This window comes from Xenopus tropicalis, chromosome 2, assembly GCF_000004195.4.
Source record: "Xenopus tropicalis strain Nigerian chromosome 2, UCB_Xtro_10.0, whole genome shotgun sequence".
In the NCBI taxonomy this organism is placed as follows: domain Eukaryota; kingdom Metazoa; phylum Chordata; class Amphibia; order Anura; family Pipidae; genus Xenopus; species Xenopus tropicalis.
The window spans coordinates 167,206,988-167,224,000 of NC_030678.2; the positions used below are offsets into that span (position 1 = coordinate 167,206,988).

The 17,013-nt window shown below is 40.7% G+C and overlaps 1 protein-coding gene across 1 annotated transcript in view; it reads right to left on the reverse strand.

Annotated features, from left to right (window-relative positions):
* LOC116408912 (cyclic nucleotide-binding domain-containing protein 2-like) overlaps nucleotides 1–17,013 on the reverse strand; it is a 185,572-nt gene that overhangs the window by 3,701 nt on the left and 164,858 nt on the right. The window contains exon 14 of the mRNA XM_031897345.1: nucleotides 13,559–13,693. Within this exon, the coding sequence (XP_031753205.1) occupies nucleotides 13,559–13,693 (135 nt within the window). The remainder of the gene's footprint in view (nucleotides 1–13,558; nucleotides 13,694–17,013) is intronic.

Consider the following 17,013-nt stretch of genomic DNA (forward strand, 5'->3'; position numbering starts at 1 on the left):
GTTATCAAATCCTCTTGGATTAAAACACCTTCGACAGCAAGTTACCATCTCTTCTCCATAGCTGTGTAAAATAAAAGTTCTCTAAATGAACTCCAGTGCACATATATAAACACACATACTCATACTGACCTATCTATACACTCACATACAGACTCATACTGACCTATCTATCCACTCACATACAGACTCATACTGACCTATCTATCCACTCACATACAGACCCATACTGACCTATCTATACACTCACATACAGACTCATACTGACCTATCTATACACTCACATACAGACTCATACTGACCTATCTATCCACTCACATACAGACTCATACTGACCTATCTATCCACTCACATACAGACTCATACTGACCTATCTATCCACTCACATACAGACCCATACTGACCTATCTATACACTCACATACAGACTCATACTGACCTATCTATACACTCACATACAGACTCATACTGACCTATCTATCCACTCACATACAGACCCATACTGACCTATCTATACACTCACATACAGACTCATACTGACCTATCTATCCACTCACATACAGACTCATACTGACCTATCTATACACTCACATACAGACTCATACTGACCTATCTATACACTCACATACAGACCCACACTGACCTATCTATACACTCACATACAGACCCACACTGACTTATCTATCTACTCACATACAGACCCATACTGACCTATCTATCCACTCACATACAGACCCACACTGACCTATCTATCCACTCACATACAGACCCACACTGACTTATCTATACACTCACATACAGACCCACACTGACCTATCTATACACTCACATACAGACCCATACTGACCTATCTATCTACTCACATACAGACCCATACTGACCTATCTATCCACTCACATACAGACCCACACTGACCTATCTATACACTCACATACAGACCCATACAGACCTATCTATCCACTCACATACAGACCCATACTGACCTATCTATACACTCACATACAGACCCACACTGACCTATCTATCCACTCACATACAGACCCATACTGACCTATCTATCCACTCACATACAGACCCATACTGACCTATCCATCTACTCACATACAGACCCACACTGACCTATCTATCCACTCACATACAGACCCATACTGGCCTATCTATCCACTCACATACAGACCCACACTGACCTATCTATACACTCACATAAAATATATATCTTAAGATCACAATAGTCATCCAAGCCCCTCCTAAAGACATTAACAGCATCACAACATCACTTGGAAGGGTATTCCACAACCTCAAACCATGAAGAACCCCCTACGTTGCTTCAACTGAAAGTTCTGTTCCTCTGGTCTAAAGGGGTGGCCTAGGGTGAGTTGACCTTTTCTATGTCCTCTAATGTACTTGTAAAGTACTAGCACTTGAAAAGCAGGAACAGTCCAATGTATGTGGGCAAGATTAATTTGCAAGGTCCAATGTTTTTGCCGTTACATGTTTTCCATGGATTCAAAGAGCAAATCGTCTTTTTTTCTAGAGAAACAACCCCAACCTTGAGATCTCTGCACTCTCTCCAGCTTATTAATATCCTTCTTAAGGACTGGAGCCCAAAACTGCCCCCATACTCAAGTTGAGGCCTTACCAGGGACCTATAGAGAGGCAAAACAATGTTTTTATCCTCATAAATGTCTTTTTTTATGCAAGACAGTACTTTATTTGCTTTAGTAGCCTCTGAATAACTGCCTAGAGTTATACAGTTTGTTATCCCCAAAAATCTCCAAATCCTACTTAATTATGGATACCCCCAGCACACTTACATTTAGGGGCTGATTTACTAATCCACGAATCCGAATGAGAAAAATTTGGATTGGAAAACGAACATTTTGCGATTTTTTCGTCGCCGTTACGACTTTCCAGTAAATTGTTGCGACTTTTTCGTAACCGGTACGACTTGCGCAAATTGTCGCGACTTTTTCATTGCCATTATAACTTTCGTGAATTGTCGCAACTTTCGTATTGAGAGCTCGAAAAAGTCGCAAAGTACCGATCTTTACGAAAAAAACGCATTCGGACGCTTTTCGGACGTTCGTGGATTGGTAAATGTGCCCCTTAGTGTATAACTCACACTACTCACTATACTATTGTGTATGTCAAAGAAAAATAAAATACTGTATGTAATTGCAAGCTAAAGCCAGATGTTGTGGTTTTGCAGCTAGCATTTAACAGCTGATCCACTCACTTCCACTTCAGAGATTCCACTTCATTGGATTTCAGCTCAGAAACGCAAGAGCGTACATTTAAGCCCCAAAATCTGCTCCGTGTGTCTGAACCCTGACCAACGCCATGCCTGTAGGAGCAGTATCATCATAGAGTGGAGTTGAGGGGATAGACAGTTTAACAGCCACTTCTGACTGTAGCCTTACTGTCTTACCACTGCAGAAAAAAAAAGCTTCAAAAAGAGATCAATTCATAATTTCTGGTCCTATTTCCCTAGTAATTTAGTATCTGTGCAAGTGCATATACTTTCAAACACAGGGGTTACAAAGTTGTGAGTATAATAATGAGAAGCCACCATACCAGGTCAAAATAAACCCCATATGGTGGACCTAACCGGTCATATTTTTCATAGGTCAGCACCTCCCTGCAATGCCAAAACCACAACATTGGTTCCACAGGCTTTAAAGGAGAGGGGGCCCAGAATAATTCTGCTAAAGTACAGAAATACACAAAAAGGGGGTTGTGGGAGCACTCCAAGGATAAGTAAAATATATGAGTACAATGGAAGTGACCAAATTAACTACAAACATACAAAAGAGAGTGATTCCAGATACATACAGGGTATTAAGACCACAGTGGATCCTGATTAAAAAATCAGTGTAGAATATGGAATCCTAAAAAGGATTAATAGGGTGGGCGAATAATGGAAGCAAAGCAAGGCAAAGAAAAACCTTATATGTAACATTCATTTACTATAATATCACGGATCATATTTTTCATCAGACAAGTTTTTGGGTATTGGCAACATGATTCTTGTTTCCAAGTTAGGAAAAGTATATGAAACAGCTTATTGAATTTATCATCTTCAGCATTAGCAGTCAACCAGCAAATGTCATATATAATAGAATCATAACGTCTAATTCGCCCATTTATTATCCCCAAAGGGATTAGGCTAAAGCTGGATCAAAAATGCTTGGAGGTGCATTACCATCAACGTGATACAATAACTAAATAACATTAATTGGGTTTCGATCTTCTAATCAAATCAAAAGTGAAAACAGAGATTTTAGAAGTTTGTTAAGTACGCCAGAAGTCTGGGAGATACCTCTTATGCCATGAATGTTAATGCAGCTTGTCTGGGAGATAAAATTATAGAAATGTTATAAGCCTAATGTATTTTAGTTCTTTGTATACAGAGCAGCGTTTTGGCAAACGATTCATATTGTTCTCGGTGATAAATGCACAGAATAAGCGCTCTACAACAGGTTGACTGCAGATTTATGCTGAATACTGAATCAATATCTACTCTTCAGCCTCAGCACATTGCTTTGTTGTGTCAGGGTTCATAGCGTCACGATCCCTATAGCCATGGGCTTAATCATATTCTGTCCACAATCCTCATAAAACAGTAAGTATTGCATTTTATTGTTAAAGATACATATTCAGAAGCCATGAAGAACATGGTAAGACTCATATTGTACTACTGATACACAGGGGCGGATCTATCAAAGATCGAACACGATATCCTGACTGAAAAGAAATATAATTTTTCATTCATTTCAATGAAACTCTATAATCTCAACTGTTTTTGGATTAAATATAAACTTACATGTTTGCTGTAATAAACACTTTCCACTGATTTCTACAGTATCTCAGCAGGTTTGCGGTGGCTGCATAAGAAGGATCCTTGTATTGTTCTGAGACTAGGAGGAGCAGAAAGAACAGAAGGAGGAGCAGAGGAACAGAAGGAGGAGCAGAAGGAACAGAAGGAGGAGCAGAAGGAACAGAAGGAGGAGCAGAAGGAACAGAAGGAGGAGCAGAGGAACAGAAGGAGGAGCAGAAGGAACAGAAGGAGGAGCAGAAGGAACAGAAGGAGGAGCAGAGGAACAGAAGGAGGAGCAGAAGGAACAGAAGGAGGAGCAGAAAGAACAGAAGGAGGAGCAGAGGAACAGAAGGAGGAGCAGAAGGAACAGAAGGAGGAGCAGAAGGAACAGAAGGAGGAGCAGAAGGAACAGAAGGAGGAGCAGAAGGAACAGAAGGAGGAGCAGAGGAACAGAAGGAGGAGCAGAAGGAACAGAAGGAGGAGCAGAGGAACAGAAAGCCACTCAGATGAGGAAAGGGGGAAGGGGGATGGGTTGGACACATGCTGTTTGTAAAAATACTTCTTTTTGGTCAAGGGCGTCCCTTGTCCCTTTTGGCAGGTCAGTCTGCGACACTGTGCCACTTCCATGTTGTTCTATGTTTAAAGATGCTTCAAAAGCGACTTAATGCTTGGTTATAAAGTTCCCTACTTAGTATGACTTCTGCTTACTCTGATTGATCTTCTGTTGTGACCTTTGCCTAAATCTGACTTGCCTGACCTCAGCCTCCTCCTACTAATTCCAGATCTCCCTAAGGTACTTTGCTTGGTATCATCAGCTTCTCTCCACTCACTAGCCCCTTTGTCTCAAGTTCTTTGCCTGTGTGAGTTGCTTGTGGGCTTTATTTCTGTATGATTTAGAGTCTCTGAAAGTATCAATAACGATCTTTCGTGTGACCATTGGTCACAGGAAAGATCGTTCCCACCCTCCACTTATGTTCAGGGCTGAAGCATCAGATATGGAGGTAGAAACAATAGAAATTGTACCTCAGCCCTGAATGTCGATTTTGGTTGATCCTTCAACCTGGCTGATAGACGAGATGACCGATATCCGCAGCCTTTGTGATATTGGTCGCCTCTTCGAGCCTCCATACATACACCAAACAGCATATGAAACGAGGTTTTGTATGACAATATTGGTGCGTGTATGGTCGGCTTTAGTGTGACACTGCAGATGAATCAAAGTGCTATGAAGATGCATACAGTTCTGTTGAATCTCCAATGATGAAGGATATGGAGAAGACCAAGGAAGACATTAAGGAAGAGCATTGGGTAAGAGATAAGAAAGACATAGATAGAATTAAGAACCCTCAATCATTAAAGAGTCTGCCAGCCGTCAAAGCCCTATGCCAATTGGTCAGGAGCAGGAGGGCCCACTGACACCTGGGCCCACCGGCAGTTTTCCTGGTATCCTGGTGGGCCAGTCCGACACTGAGGATGTCATGTAGGCTCCAGTGTTACTAAATACCTCACCAGTAGGGGGCAGAAGTAAGCCAGAATTTTTTTTTCTTCTCCTTACTTTTCGTAATCTTGGGCAAAGAATATTGTAGTAGTACAACTAGTATTGTGCCGTCTGGTTAAATAAATAGCTTAAAAGGAAACAACAATATTGCAGTAGTGTTTTTTGTGCCTTTTCTGAAATATATTTGTTGCCCTTATAAAGTTGAAAAATGTGCCAACATGATTTTGCCTCTGTTTGTGCTTTTGGGAATTGCTGATATTTGCTACCATTTACCCCCTAAGGGCCATGCCAGTTATAGCTGTCTTCAACCAAAGCAGCACAAAAGACAGTCTGTATCTAGAATTTACAGAAAGAAAATTGGCTTTTGAAAAATTAATTGAGTAACTCAGACGGAAAAGCGGACATTTGTACGAAAGGATATGTGTAGACAAAGTATTGCTACAGTGTCATTCCAAAGAATGAAATTTAATCCAGATGAATCTGAAATGACCGTCAAAGCCAAAAAGCTCTTGTCCTACAGGTACAGCCGATGGAACGCGGTACTGAGCACCGGCGGCTCAGTTAATATAGCAAAAAAAATCAAATGCCAGGGAACATTGCTGTCTGGAATAACTATAATTTAAGAAAAATACAATTGGATATTGCTTGAAAAGGTCAGAGACACACAGTGTATATTTGAAGAACATTTGAACAAGCAGAGCAATTTCTAAATGCTGTCGATTCATAGATCTAATATTTTGTATTTCCTTAGTATTGTCATGTATTTGTTTTGTCATGCTGGAACAATGTAGTGGAGCAGTTAGTACAGAATCATTTACACTACTGTACAGCTAATATAGGGGCAGATTTATTAAAGGGATTCTGTTTAGTAGCACCCCTCCAGCAGAACAGATTTTTTTCATATTTAATTTTGAAATTTAACTTAGGGCTAGACATTTTCCTTGTTTCCTAGGTGCCCTCAGTCGTGTATCTTGTAGTCTGGTAAATTTCAGTCACTCTTTACTGCTGTCGGAGTGACATACAGAACCCTACTGACTTATCTATCCACTCACATACAGACCCACACTGACCTATCTATCCACTCACATACAGACCCATACTGACCTATCTATCCACTCACATACAGACCCATACTGACCTATCTATCCACTCCCATACAGACCCATACTGACCTATCTATCCACTCACATACAGACCCATACTGACCTATCTATCCACTCACATACAGACCCATACTGACCTATCTATCCACTCACATACAGACCCACACTGACCTATCTATCCACTCACATACAGACCCACACTGACCTATCTATCCACTCACATACAGACCCACACTGACCTATCTATCCACTCACATACAGACCCACACTGACCTATCTATCCACTCACATACAGACCCATACTGACCTATCTATCCACTCCATACAGACCCATACTGACCTATCTATCCCTCCATACAGACCCATACTGACCTATCTATCCACTCACATACAGACCCATACTGACCTATCTATCCCCTCACATACAGACCCATACTGACCTATCTATCCACTCACATACAGACCCATACTGACCTATCTATCCCCTCACATACAGACCCATACTGACCTATCTATCCACTCACATACAGACCCACACTGACCTATCTATCCCCTCACATACAGACCCATACTGACCTATCTATCCACTCACATACAGACCCACACTGACCTATCTATCCACTCACATACAGACCCACACTGACCTATCTATACACTCACATACAGACCCACACTGACTTATCTATCCACTCACATACAGACCCACACTGACCTATCTATCCACTCACATACAGACCCACACTGACCTATCTATACACTCACATACAGACCCACACTGACCTATCTATACAACTCACATACAGACCCACACTGACCTATCTATCCACTCACATACAGACCCCATACTGACCTATCTATCCAATCACATACAGACCCACACTGACCTATCTATCCACTCACATACAGACCCATACTGACCTATCTATCCAATCACATACAGACCCACACTGACCTATCTATCCCCTCCCATACAGACCCATACTGACCTATCTATCCACTCACATACAGACCCCATACTGACCTATCTATCCACTCACATACAGACCCACACTGACCTATCCACTCACATACAGACCCACACTGACCTATCTATCCACTCACATACAGACCCACACTGACCTATCTATCCACTCACATACAGACCCACACTGACCTCTATCCACTCACATACAGACCCATACTGACCTATCTATCCACTCACATACAGACCCACACTGACCTATCTATCCCACTCACATACAGACCCACACTGACCTATCTATCCACTCACATACAGACCCACACTGACCTATCTATCCACTCACATACAGACCCATACTGACCTATCTATCCACTCACATACAGACCCATACTGACCTATCTATCCACTCACATACAGACCCATACTGACCTATCTATCCACTCACATACAGACCCATACTGACCTATCTATCCACTCACATACAGACCCACACTGACCTATCTATCCACTCACATACAGACCCATACTGACCTATCTATACACTCACATACAGACCCATACTGACCTATCCACTCACATACAGACCCATACTGACCTATCCACTCACATACAGACCCACACTGACCTATCTATCCACTCACATACAGACCCACACTGACCTATCTATCCACTCACATACAGACCCACACTGACCTATCTATCCACTCACATACAGACCCACACTGACCTATCCCACTCACATACAGACCCACACTGACCTATCTATCCACTCACATACAGACCCATACTGACCTATCTATCCACTCACATACAGACCCACACTGACCTATCTATCCACTCACATACAGACCCACACTGACCTATCTATCCACTCACATACAGACCCACACTGACCTATCTATCCACTCACATACAGACCCACACTGACCTATCTATCCACTCACATACAGACCCACACTGACCTATCTATCCACTCACATACAGACCCACACTGACCTATCTATCCACTCACATACAGACCCACACTGACCTATCTATCCACTCACATACAGACCCACACTGACCTATCTATCCACTCACATACAGACCCACACTGACCTATCTATCCACTCACATACAGACCCACACTGACCTATCTATCCACTCACATACAGACCCACACTGACCTATCTATCCACTCACATACAGACCCACACTGACCTATCTATCCACTCACATACAGACCCATACTGACCTATCTATCCACTCACATACAGACCCATACTGACCTATCTATCCACTCACATACAGACCCATACTGACCTATCTATCCACTCACATACAGACCCATACTGACCTATCTATCCACTCACATACAGACCCATACTGACCTATCTATCCACTCACATACAGACCCATACTGACCTATCCACTCACATACAGACCCACACTGACCTATCTATCCACTCACATACAGACCCACACTGACCTATCCACTCACATACAGACCCACACTGACCTATCCACTCACATACAGACCCACACTGACCTATCTATCCACTCACATACAGACCCATACTGACCTATCTATCCACTCACATACAGACCCATACTGATCTATCTATCCACTCACATACAGACCCACACTGACCTATCCACTCACATACAGACCCACACTGACCTATCTATACACTCACATACAGACCCACACTGACCTATCTATACACTCACATACAGACCCACACTGACCTATCCACTCACATACCCCTTTACTGCTTCATATGAACGTTCAGTCCCATCTAAAGGGAGGGGGGGGACTAACATCCCAGAGAGTAACAAAGAAGACAAAGAGAGGTATAATTTGTCAAAGATAGGAAATTATTTATGGATAGCAATGCATGGCTCGCTATGTATATGCAATGACTCTATCTGCAAACCAATTCCATTTGTCAACATGACATCATAAATAAGCAATTAAGAGGAACAAAAGCAATCACTAATTCATACAGACCATGAAGCTTATTTGTTGCAGACATATTCTGTACTTTCTGTAAATTTAAATAATATCTCACTAATTCAATGTACAATGATTATCCAACATACAGTATTACATATTGTTTCTGATAGTTTCATTTTTTAACATTTTTAAAATTTCTAATTAAAAACAAGTTGAAAGCTGTCATTCACTAAGTATTTAAGTTCAATCCTGAGTTAATTGAGGACAAAATAAAGCAGATGAAAGGTTACAGGGAATGCGTGTGTCTGCTTTCTTCCACCGAATAGTTTCATAGATTATTCATTTTAAAGCATTTTGAAGAAGGCAAGTGTCCAAACAATATGGCATGTTACCCTAAGGGGCTGATTTACTTACCCACGAACGGGTCGAATGGAGTCCGATTGCGTTTTTTTCGTAATGATCGGTACTTTGCGATTTTTTCGTATGTTTTGCGATTTTTTCGGATTCTTTACGAATTTTTCGGATCCAATACGATTTTTGCGTAAAAACGCGAGTTTTCCTATCCATTACGAAAGTTGCGTAAAAAGTTGCGCATTTTGCGTAGCGTTAAAACTTACGCGAAAAGTTGCGCATTTTTCGTAGCGTTAAGTTTTAACGCTACGAAAAATGCGCAACTTTTCGCGTAAGTTTTAACGCTACGCAAAATGCGCAACTTTTTACGCAACTTTCGTAATGGATACGAAAAACTCGCGTTTTTACGCAAAAATCGTATTGGATCCGAAAAATTCGTACAGAATCCGAAAAAATCGCAAAACATACGAAAAAGTCGCAAAATATTCGTTTTCAAGTCGGAACTTTTCCAATTCGGGTCGGATTCGAAACGAATGAATACAAAACGCCTAATTAAGCGGCAAGCGGGGCTGTAAGAGCCTGAATGGTATAGAGGTTACATTAGGGGTTAGGCGCTTAACCAGGAAAAATGTAAACAGCCCCCAGATCAATAAGAACAATGAATTTTTATTCACACTTTCATTTCATTTTCTTTATGATGAACGAGAGAGGCTGAATTTAGATGAAGCTCTAGTGATATGTGCTGGGGTTTGGGCACTAAGGGATAAGGTCATGCTAAACATGGCTCCCAGTTTGAATAGAAGCTCCAAAAATGGTTGCATGTTGCCTTTAATTTGCTTGTATCTAAACCAGTCAGACCTCTAACGGCTATCACGAACAACTGCACAAAATAGATATATTATTCTTCTATCACTCACCTTTCAACTTTTGTTGAAAAGAGATATATACATGTACAGGTATGTGACCCGTTATCCAGAATGCTCAGGATTTGGGGTTTTCCGGATAAGGGATCTTTCTGTAATTTGGATCTCTTAAGTCTGCTAAAAAATCATTTAAATATTAAATAAACCCAATAGGATTGCTTTGCCTCCAATAAGGGGTAATTATATCTTAGTTGGGATCAAGTACAGGTACTGTTTTATTATTACAGAGAAAAGGGAATCATTTAACCATTAAATAAACCCAATAGGGCTGTTCTGCCCCAATAAGGGGTAATTATATCTTAGTTGGGATCAAGTACAGGTACTGTTTTATTATTACAGAGAAAAGGGAATCATTTAACCATTAAATAAACCCAATAGGGCTGTTCTGCCCCAATAAGGGGTAATTATATCTTAGTTGGGATCAAGTACAGGTACTGTTTTATTATTACAGAGAAAAGGGAATCATTTAACCATTAAATAAACCCAATAGGGCTGTTCTGCCCCAATAAGGGGTAATTATATCTTAGTTGGGATTAAGTACAGGTACTGTTTTATTATTACAGAGAAAAGGGAATCATTTAACCATGAAATAAACCCAATAGGGCTGTTCTGCCCCCAATAAGGGGTAATTATATCTTAGTTGGGATCAAGTACAGGTACTGTTTTATTATTACAGAGAAAAGGGAATCATTTAACCATTAAATAAACCCAATAGGGCTGTTCTGCCCCAATAAGGGGTAATTATATCTTAGTTGGGATCAAGTACAGGTACTGTTTTATTATTACAGAGAAAAGGGAATCATTTAACCATGAAATAAACCCAATAGGGCTGTTCTGCCCCCAATAAGGGGTAATTATATCTTAGTTGGGATCAATTCCAAGGTACCGTTTTAATTCTACATGGAAAAAGGAAATAAGTTTTACAATTCTGAATTATTTGATTATAATGGAGTCTATGGGAGACGGGCTTTCCGTAATTCAGAGCTTTCTGGATAATGGGTTTCCGGATAAGGGGTCCGATACCTGTACTGTAAAAAGTTGTTTCAGTACTTCTGCTAAAACCTGTGAAATAACTCAGTAAAGGAACTGTGTTACAAATAAAAAATTATTCCTGTACTTATTTCCTTTAAATCATTGACATTTATGTGTCCTTAACACATTTCCCTGATTTTACATTTTCCCTGATTTTACATCTTTTTTTCATGGTCCCCTGAAAAACGTAAAATGGGGGTTCTACTGTATTATTCTTCCATCACTCACCTTTCAACTTTTGTTGAAAAGAGATATAATACTTGTATATGGTAAAGATCAATAAAGGTAAAACAGATATCGGCTTTTTGTAAATTCAAATTAAAGGTAATACCAAACATGTGAAATTATTAAGCTGAATTGATATAGCAGGCGTTTATATCTTGCAGCAGAAACCTTTGATATGTTTGATATCAGGTTTATGGGGCTCAGCCATGTTTATCTGCTTGCTAAACATGTGTCCTTCCTACTCTACTTAGTCTATAAATGCCCTGTCTAAACATATTTTTAACAAAAACTATCATTATTTATGCAAATTATGAAAAAGTACAGATTTGGGGCCTGATTTATGCTAGCCCGAGCTTTTGGGTTTTACTAACTCATAGTATGTCTATGAAGATTTTCATTCATCCAGGTCATGGTATATCTAGTATAAATAAATCTAAAGCAACTGGACTTGTAAAGTAATCATTGAAGACGTTTCACTCCTCATCCGAGCAGCTTCTTCAGTTCAACTGGCTGGTATGGGAAGCCCTCAGCATATATACTCTTCCACTAATCCAATCACAATGGCACTTTGTAACTCTTCAGAAAGGTGACATCTGAAACTCACAGGGGTGTGAATGCTGTGGAGTTACTTTGGAGTTACCTTTCAAAGTAACTCCACAGCATTCACCGGCGACACTGCAAGTCGCCGGTGGGATGGCACACGCGGCGGCGCGATTTCGCGCAAATCGCCGAAAAAGCCTCGCGAGTGCCATCCCACCGGCGATTTGCAGTGTCGCCGGTGGGATGGCAGGGGAAGGCAACTCGGGGAGATTAGTCGCCCGCGAACAGGGAGTTTTGTCGCGGGCGACTAATCTCCCTGTGTGCCAGAGCCCTAAAACTCACAGAGGTGTGAATGCTGTGGAGTTACTTTGAAAGGTAACTCCAAAGTAACTCCACAGCATTCACACCTCTGTGAGTTTCAGATGTCACCTTTCTGAAGAGTTACAAAGTGCCATTGTGATTGGATTAGTGGAAGAGTATATATGCTGAGGGCTTCCCATACCAGTCAGTTGAACTGAAGAAGCTGCTCGGATGAGTAGTGAACGTCTTCAATGATTACCAAACAAGTCCAGTTGCTTTAGATTAATTTATGCTAGATATACCATGACCTGGATGAATAAAAATCTTCATAGACATATCATGAGTTAGTAAAACCCAGTCCAGTTGCTTTAGATTTATTTATACTAGATAACTCATGATAGATTTAGATTGTAAGCTCCACGGGGCAGGGACCTCCTTCCTACTGTGTCTCATACCACATGGCACTTATTCCCTGTGTATTTATACTTATTTATTGTATTTATTATAACACTTGTCCTCCCTGTGTGTAATTGTGTATATTGTAAGATTGTACAGCGCTGCGTACCCTTGTGGCGCTTTATAAATAAAGTTATACATACACACATACATATACATACTATGGGTTTTGTGCCGAAAAAGCTTGTCAGTTTCTATAATGTTTAGCAAATGGGTTTTTGTAATGAATAAAAAATTCAGCACCTAAAGGTTTTCTTTGTGGCAAAAAACCCTTCGGCAAAAATTATGGAAATTGGCTTCTTTCTTTCTTTAGAAAACTCACGCGGGGTTTCCTTTATGATTTTTCTTACAATCGGTATCCAGTTTAAGCTTCCCATATAAATAATAAATCTTCAAACAGCAGAACTCAAATATACTTACGCTTCTGGATAATTTATGTAAATACTCCTGATCCATGTGTTTCTTGAAAAAATCTTTAGATATTGAAATACATTCTGCTCCTTCAGAAACGAGAGCCATCCCAAGTGTATCCTCAAAAACCAGATACACCAGTCCCTAAAAGAAACCAATAAGGGTTCAGTGCTCTATATTACACATTGTGAAGAATACAGAATCTGGCCAACACCAACTGTACAAAAGTTGGACCATTAAAAGTACATAAATGGTGGAAAGAGGGGTTGGATCTTTGTGTTTTTGAGGATTTGCATTAATAGGATTCTGTCAACAGCACTTGCACCTCAACTCCATGCGTAATATTATGGAAAGTGCTTCATGGAAAAGTAACATCTGAAAAAGGTTATATTTCTTAGTACTCATGGCTAATGTTATATCCTTGCTGGCTTAAGGACAGCAGTCCTTTCTTGCTTTATGGTTGGGATTCTAGATACACATTTAGCAAGTGTCCCATAATGGAAAGAGTAGAGAATAAGCAATTACGTTTTATTCATATGGCTTAAGCAGCTTATACATGATAGGATCTGTTCATTGGGTGAGTAGATCTTCACATGATACAGCCACTAACACCCCAATAACTGGATCATACTGGTGCTCTACAGAGACTGACCAGAAGAAGAGAACATCAATGCACCAATACATTCCTCAAGAGTGATGAGCGAATCTATCTTATTTCACTTTGCCAAAAAAATTCACAAAATGGCAAAAAAAATTTCCCCGCTGCAATTTTTTTTTTACAATTAGTGATGGGTGAAATAATTCGGCAGCCATTTTATCAGCCATTGTATGGTCACCTTTACTAAAGGGATACTGTCATGAGAAAACATGTTTTTTTTTCCCAAAACCCATCAGTTAATAGAGCTTCTCCAGCAGAATCCTACATTTTTATCTGTTTTTCCCATGGGGCTAGCCATATTCTTTATTTCCCAGGGTGCCACAGCCATGTGACCTGTGCTCTGATAAACTTCAGTCACACTTTACTGCTGCGCTGCAAGTTGGAGTGATATCCCCCCCCCTCACCCCCAGCAGCCGATCAGCAGAACAATGGGAAGGGAGCAAGATAGCAGCTCCCAGTAGGTATCAGAATAGCACTCAATAGTAAGAAATCCAAGTCCGGCTTGGGACTCCTCCAGTTACATGGGAGTAGGAGAAACAATAGGTTAGCTGAAAGGAGTTCTAATGTGTAGCGCCGGCTCCTTCTGAAAGCTCAGACTCAGGCACACTTTACTGCTGCGCTGCAAGTTGGAGTGATATCCCCCCCCCCCCCCCCAGCAGCCGATCAGCAGAACAATGGGAAGGGAGCAAGATAGCAGCTCCCAGTAGGTATCAGATTAGCACTCAATAGTAAGAAATCCAAGTCCGGCTTGGGACTCCTCCAGTTACATGGGAGTAGGAGAAACAATAGGTTAGCTGAAAGCAGTTCTAATGTGTAGCGCCGGCTCCTTCTGAAAGCTCAGACACAGGCACACTTTACTGCTGCGCTGCAAGTTGGAGTGATATCCCCTCCCCCCCTCACCCCCAGCAGCCGATCAGCAGAACAATGGGAAGGGAGCAAGATAGCAGCTCCCAGTAGGTATCAGAATAGCACTCAATAGTAAGAAATCCAAGTCCGGCTTGGGACTCCTCCAGTTACATGGGAGTAGGGGAAACAATAGGTTAGCTGAAAGCAGTTCTAATGTGTAGCGCTGGCTCCTTCTGAAAGCTCAGACTCAGGCACACTTTACTGCTGCGCTGCAAGTTGGAGTGATATCCACCCCCCCAGCAGCCGATCAGCAGAACAATGGGAAGGGAGCAAGATAGCAGCTCCCAGTTGGTATCAGAATAGCACTCAATAGTAAGAAATCCAAGTCCGGCTTGGGACTCCTCCAGTTACATGGGAGTAGGAGTCTGAGCTTTCAGCCAGCACTACACATTAGAACTGCTTTCAGCTAACCTGAGATGGCGCCTACACACCAATATTACAGCTACAAATACATTTGTTGGTTCAAGAATAACATTTTAATGGCAGAGTGAATTATTTGTTATGTAACCAGTGTCATTTAGAAATAAAAAAACATAAAAATCATGACAGTATCCCTTGAACTTTTTGAAAGTCTGAAAGAGGACATATAAGCTAGACCTTCTAAAAAATTCCAATTAATTCAAGAAAGCACAGAAACGTGAAGTAAATATGTTTGTCCTTTCTCATTCTTATCTCATTTTCAACGCAAAAACTAAAAGAGAGAGCTGCATTCCGAGCTCCTATAACTCGGTTAGAATGAATCTGACCCTCTAGCGATAGCAATGTCATTGGTTTGTATTTCCATTTTCTAGAGGCATTTATTTAATTAGAGCAATCTGAATGCCGAGAATAAAAAAAAACAAAAACCCAAAGAAGCCTGAGCAGGATCCCTTCTGCCGCCTAATTGAGATTTCAGCCATTGCGCCCGAAGGCTCCAACTGTCCATTTCACAGCGGGAGAAGCGGCTTAATAAGTGAGAGAGCAATTTCACAGTAAGATATACATCTTCCAGATCAGAATAGATATTTCTCAGCAAGATTTCAGCATATATCTAAAATATGAAGACAGGACAGACGCAGATAAGAAGTGAAATCACACGCCTGCCTTTTAACTCGCTATACTAACGATACCCACCGGCTTTGCGTTGTTGATAAGCGCTTTGAACTATAATTCCTGTCTTTCCCGTGAAACATTATCTCATACAAAGAAATCCCGGATTACAAGGTGCCTGTTTGTAACCGGGTTAGCATGCTAACTTATTTGTTGCAATAGACTTTTCTCTGTTCTGCTGGTAAATCTGCCAAAAATACGGCAGAAAATCTGTTTTTCCAAGGACGTGAAAAAACGAAATCTGAATGATATTGGTTTGTTTGGGCCTCGCAACCCCAGCGGTTACAGAGATATATTCTGCGGGGAGAAATAAAGCTTAAAACAATAGTAAGTGTGGATGAAACTTCATAAATCTTTAACACACCCTGGATTTATGACATTGTACTTTCCAACAAACCTAAAGCTTCCTTATCTTAATACACATTCTGCCAAAACAAACTAAGTCTGGGTATAACTCCTTAATCCTCTACTGCTTCTGTAGCAACATATTTTTACTCTTGCACGGTTTTATACTTCCATAAACTCACGCGGTGCTCTAACCAGTATGTTTGTATGCAAAGAAAGAGCTAGACCCTATTTTCACAGATATTTGTAAAAACTGAGTACAGGTATAGGACCCATTATCCAGAATGCTTTCCGTAATTTGGATCTCCATACCATAAGTCTACTAAAAAATTAATAAAACAATAATTAAACCCAATAGGACTGTTTTGGCCGCAATAAGGATTAATATTATCTTAGTTGGGATCAAGTACAGGTACTGTTTTATTATTACAGAGAAAAGGGAATCATTTAACCATTAAATAAACCC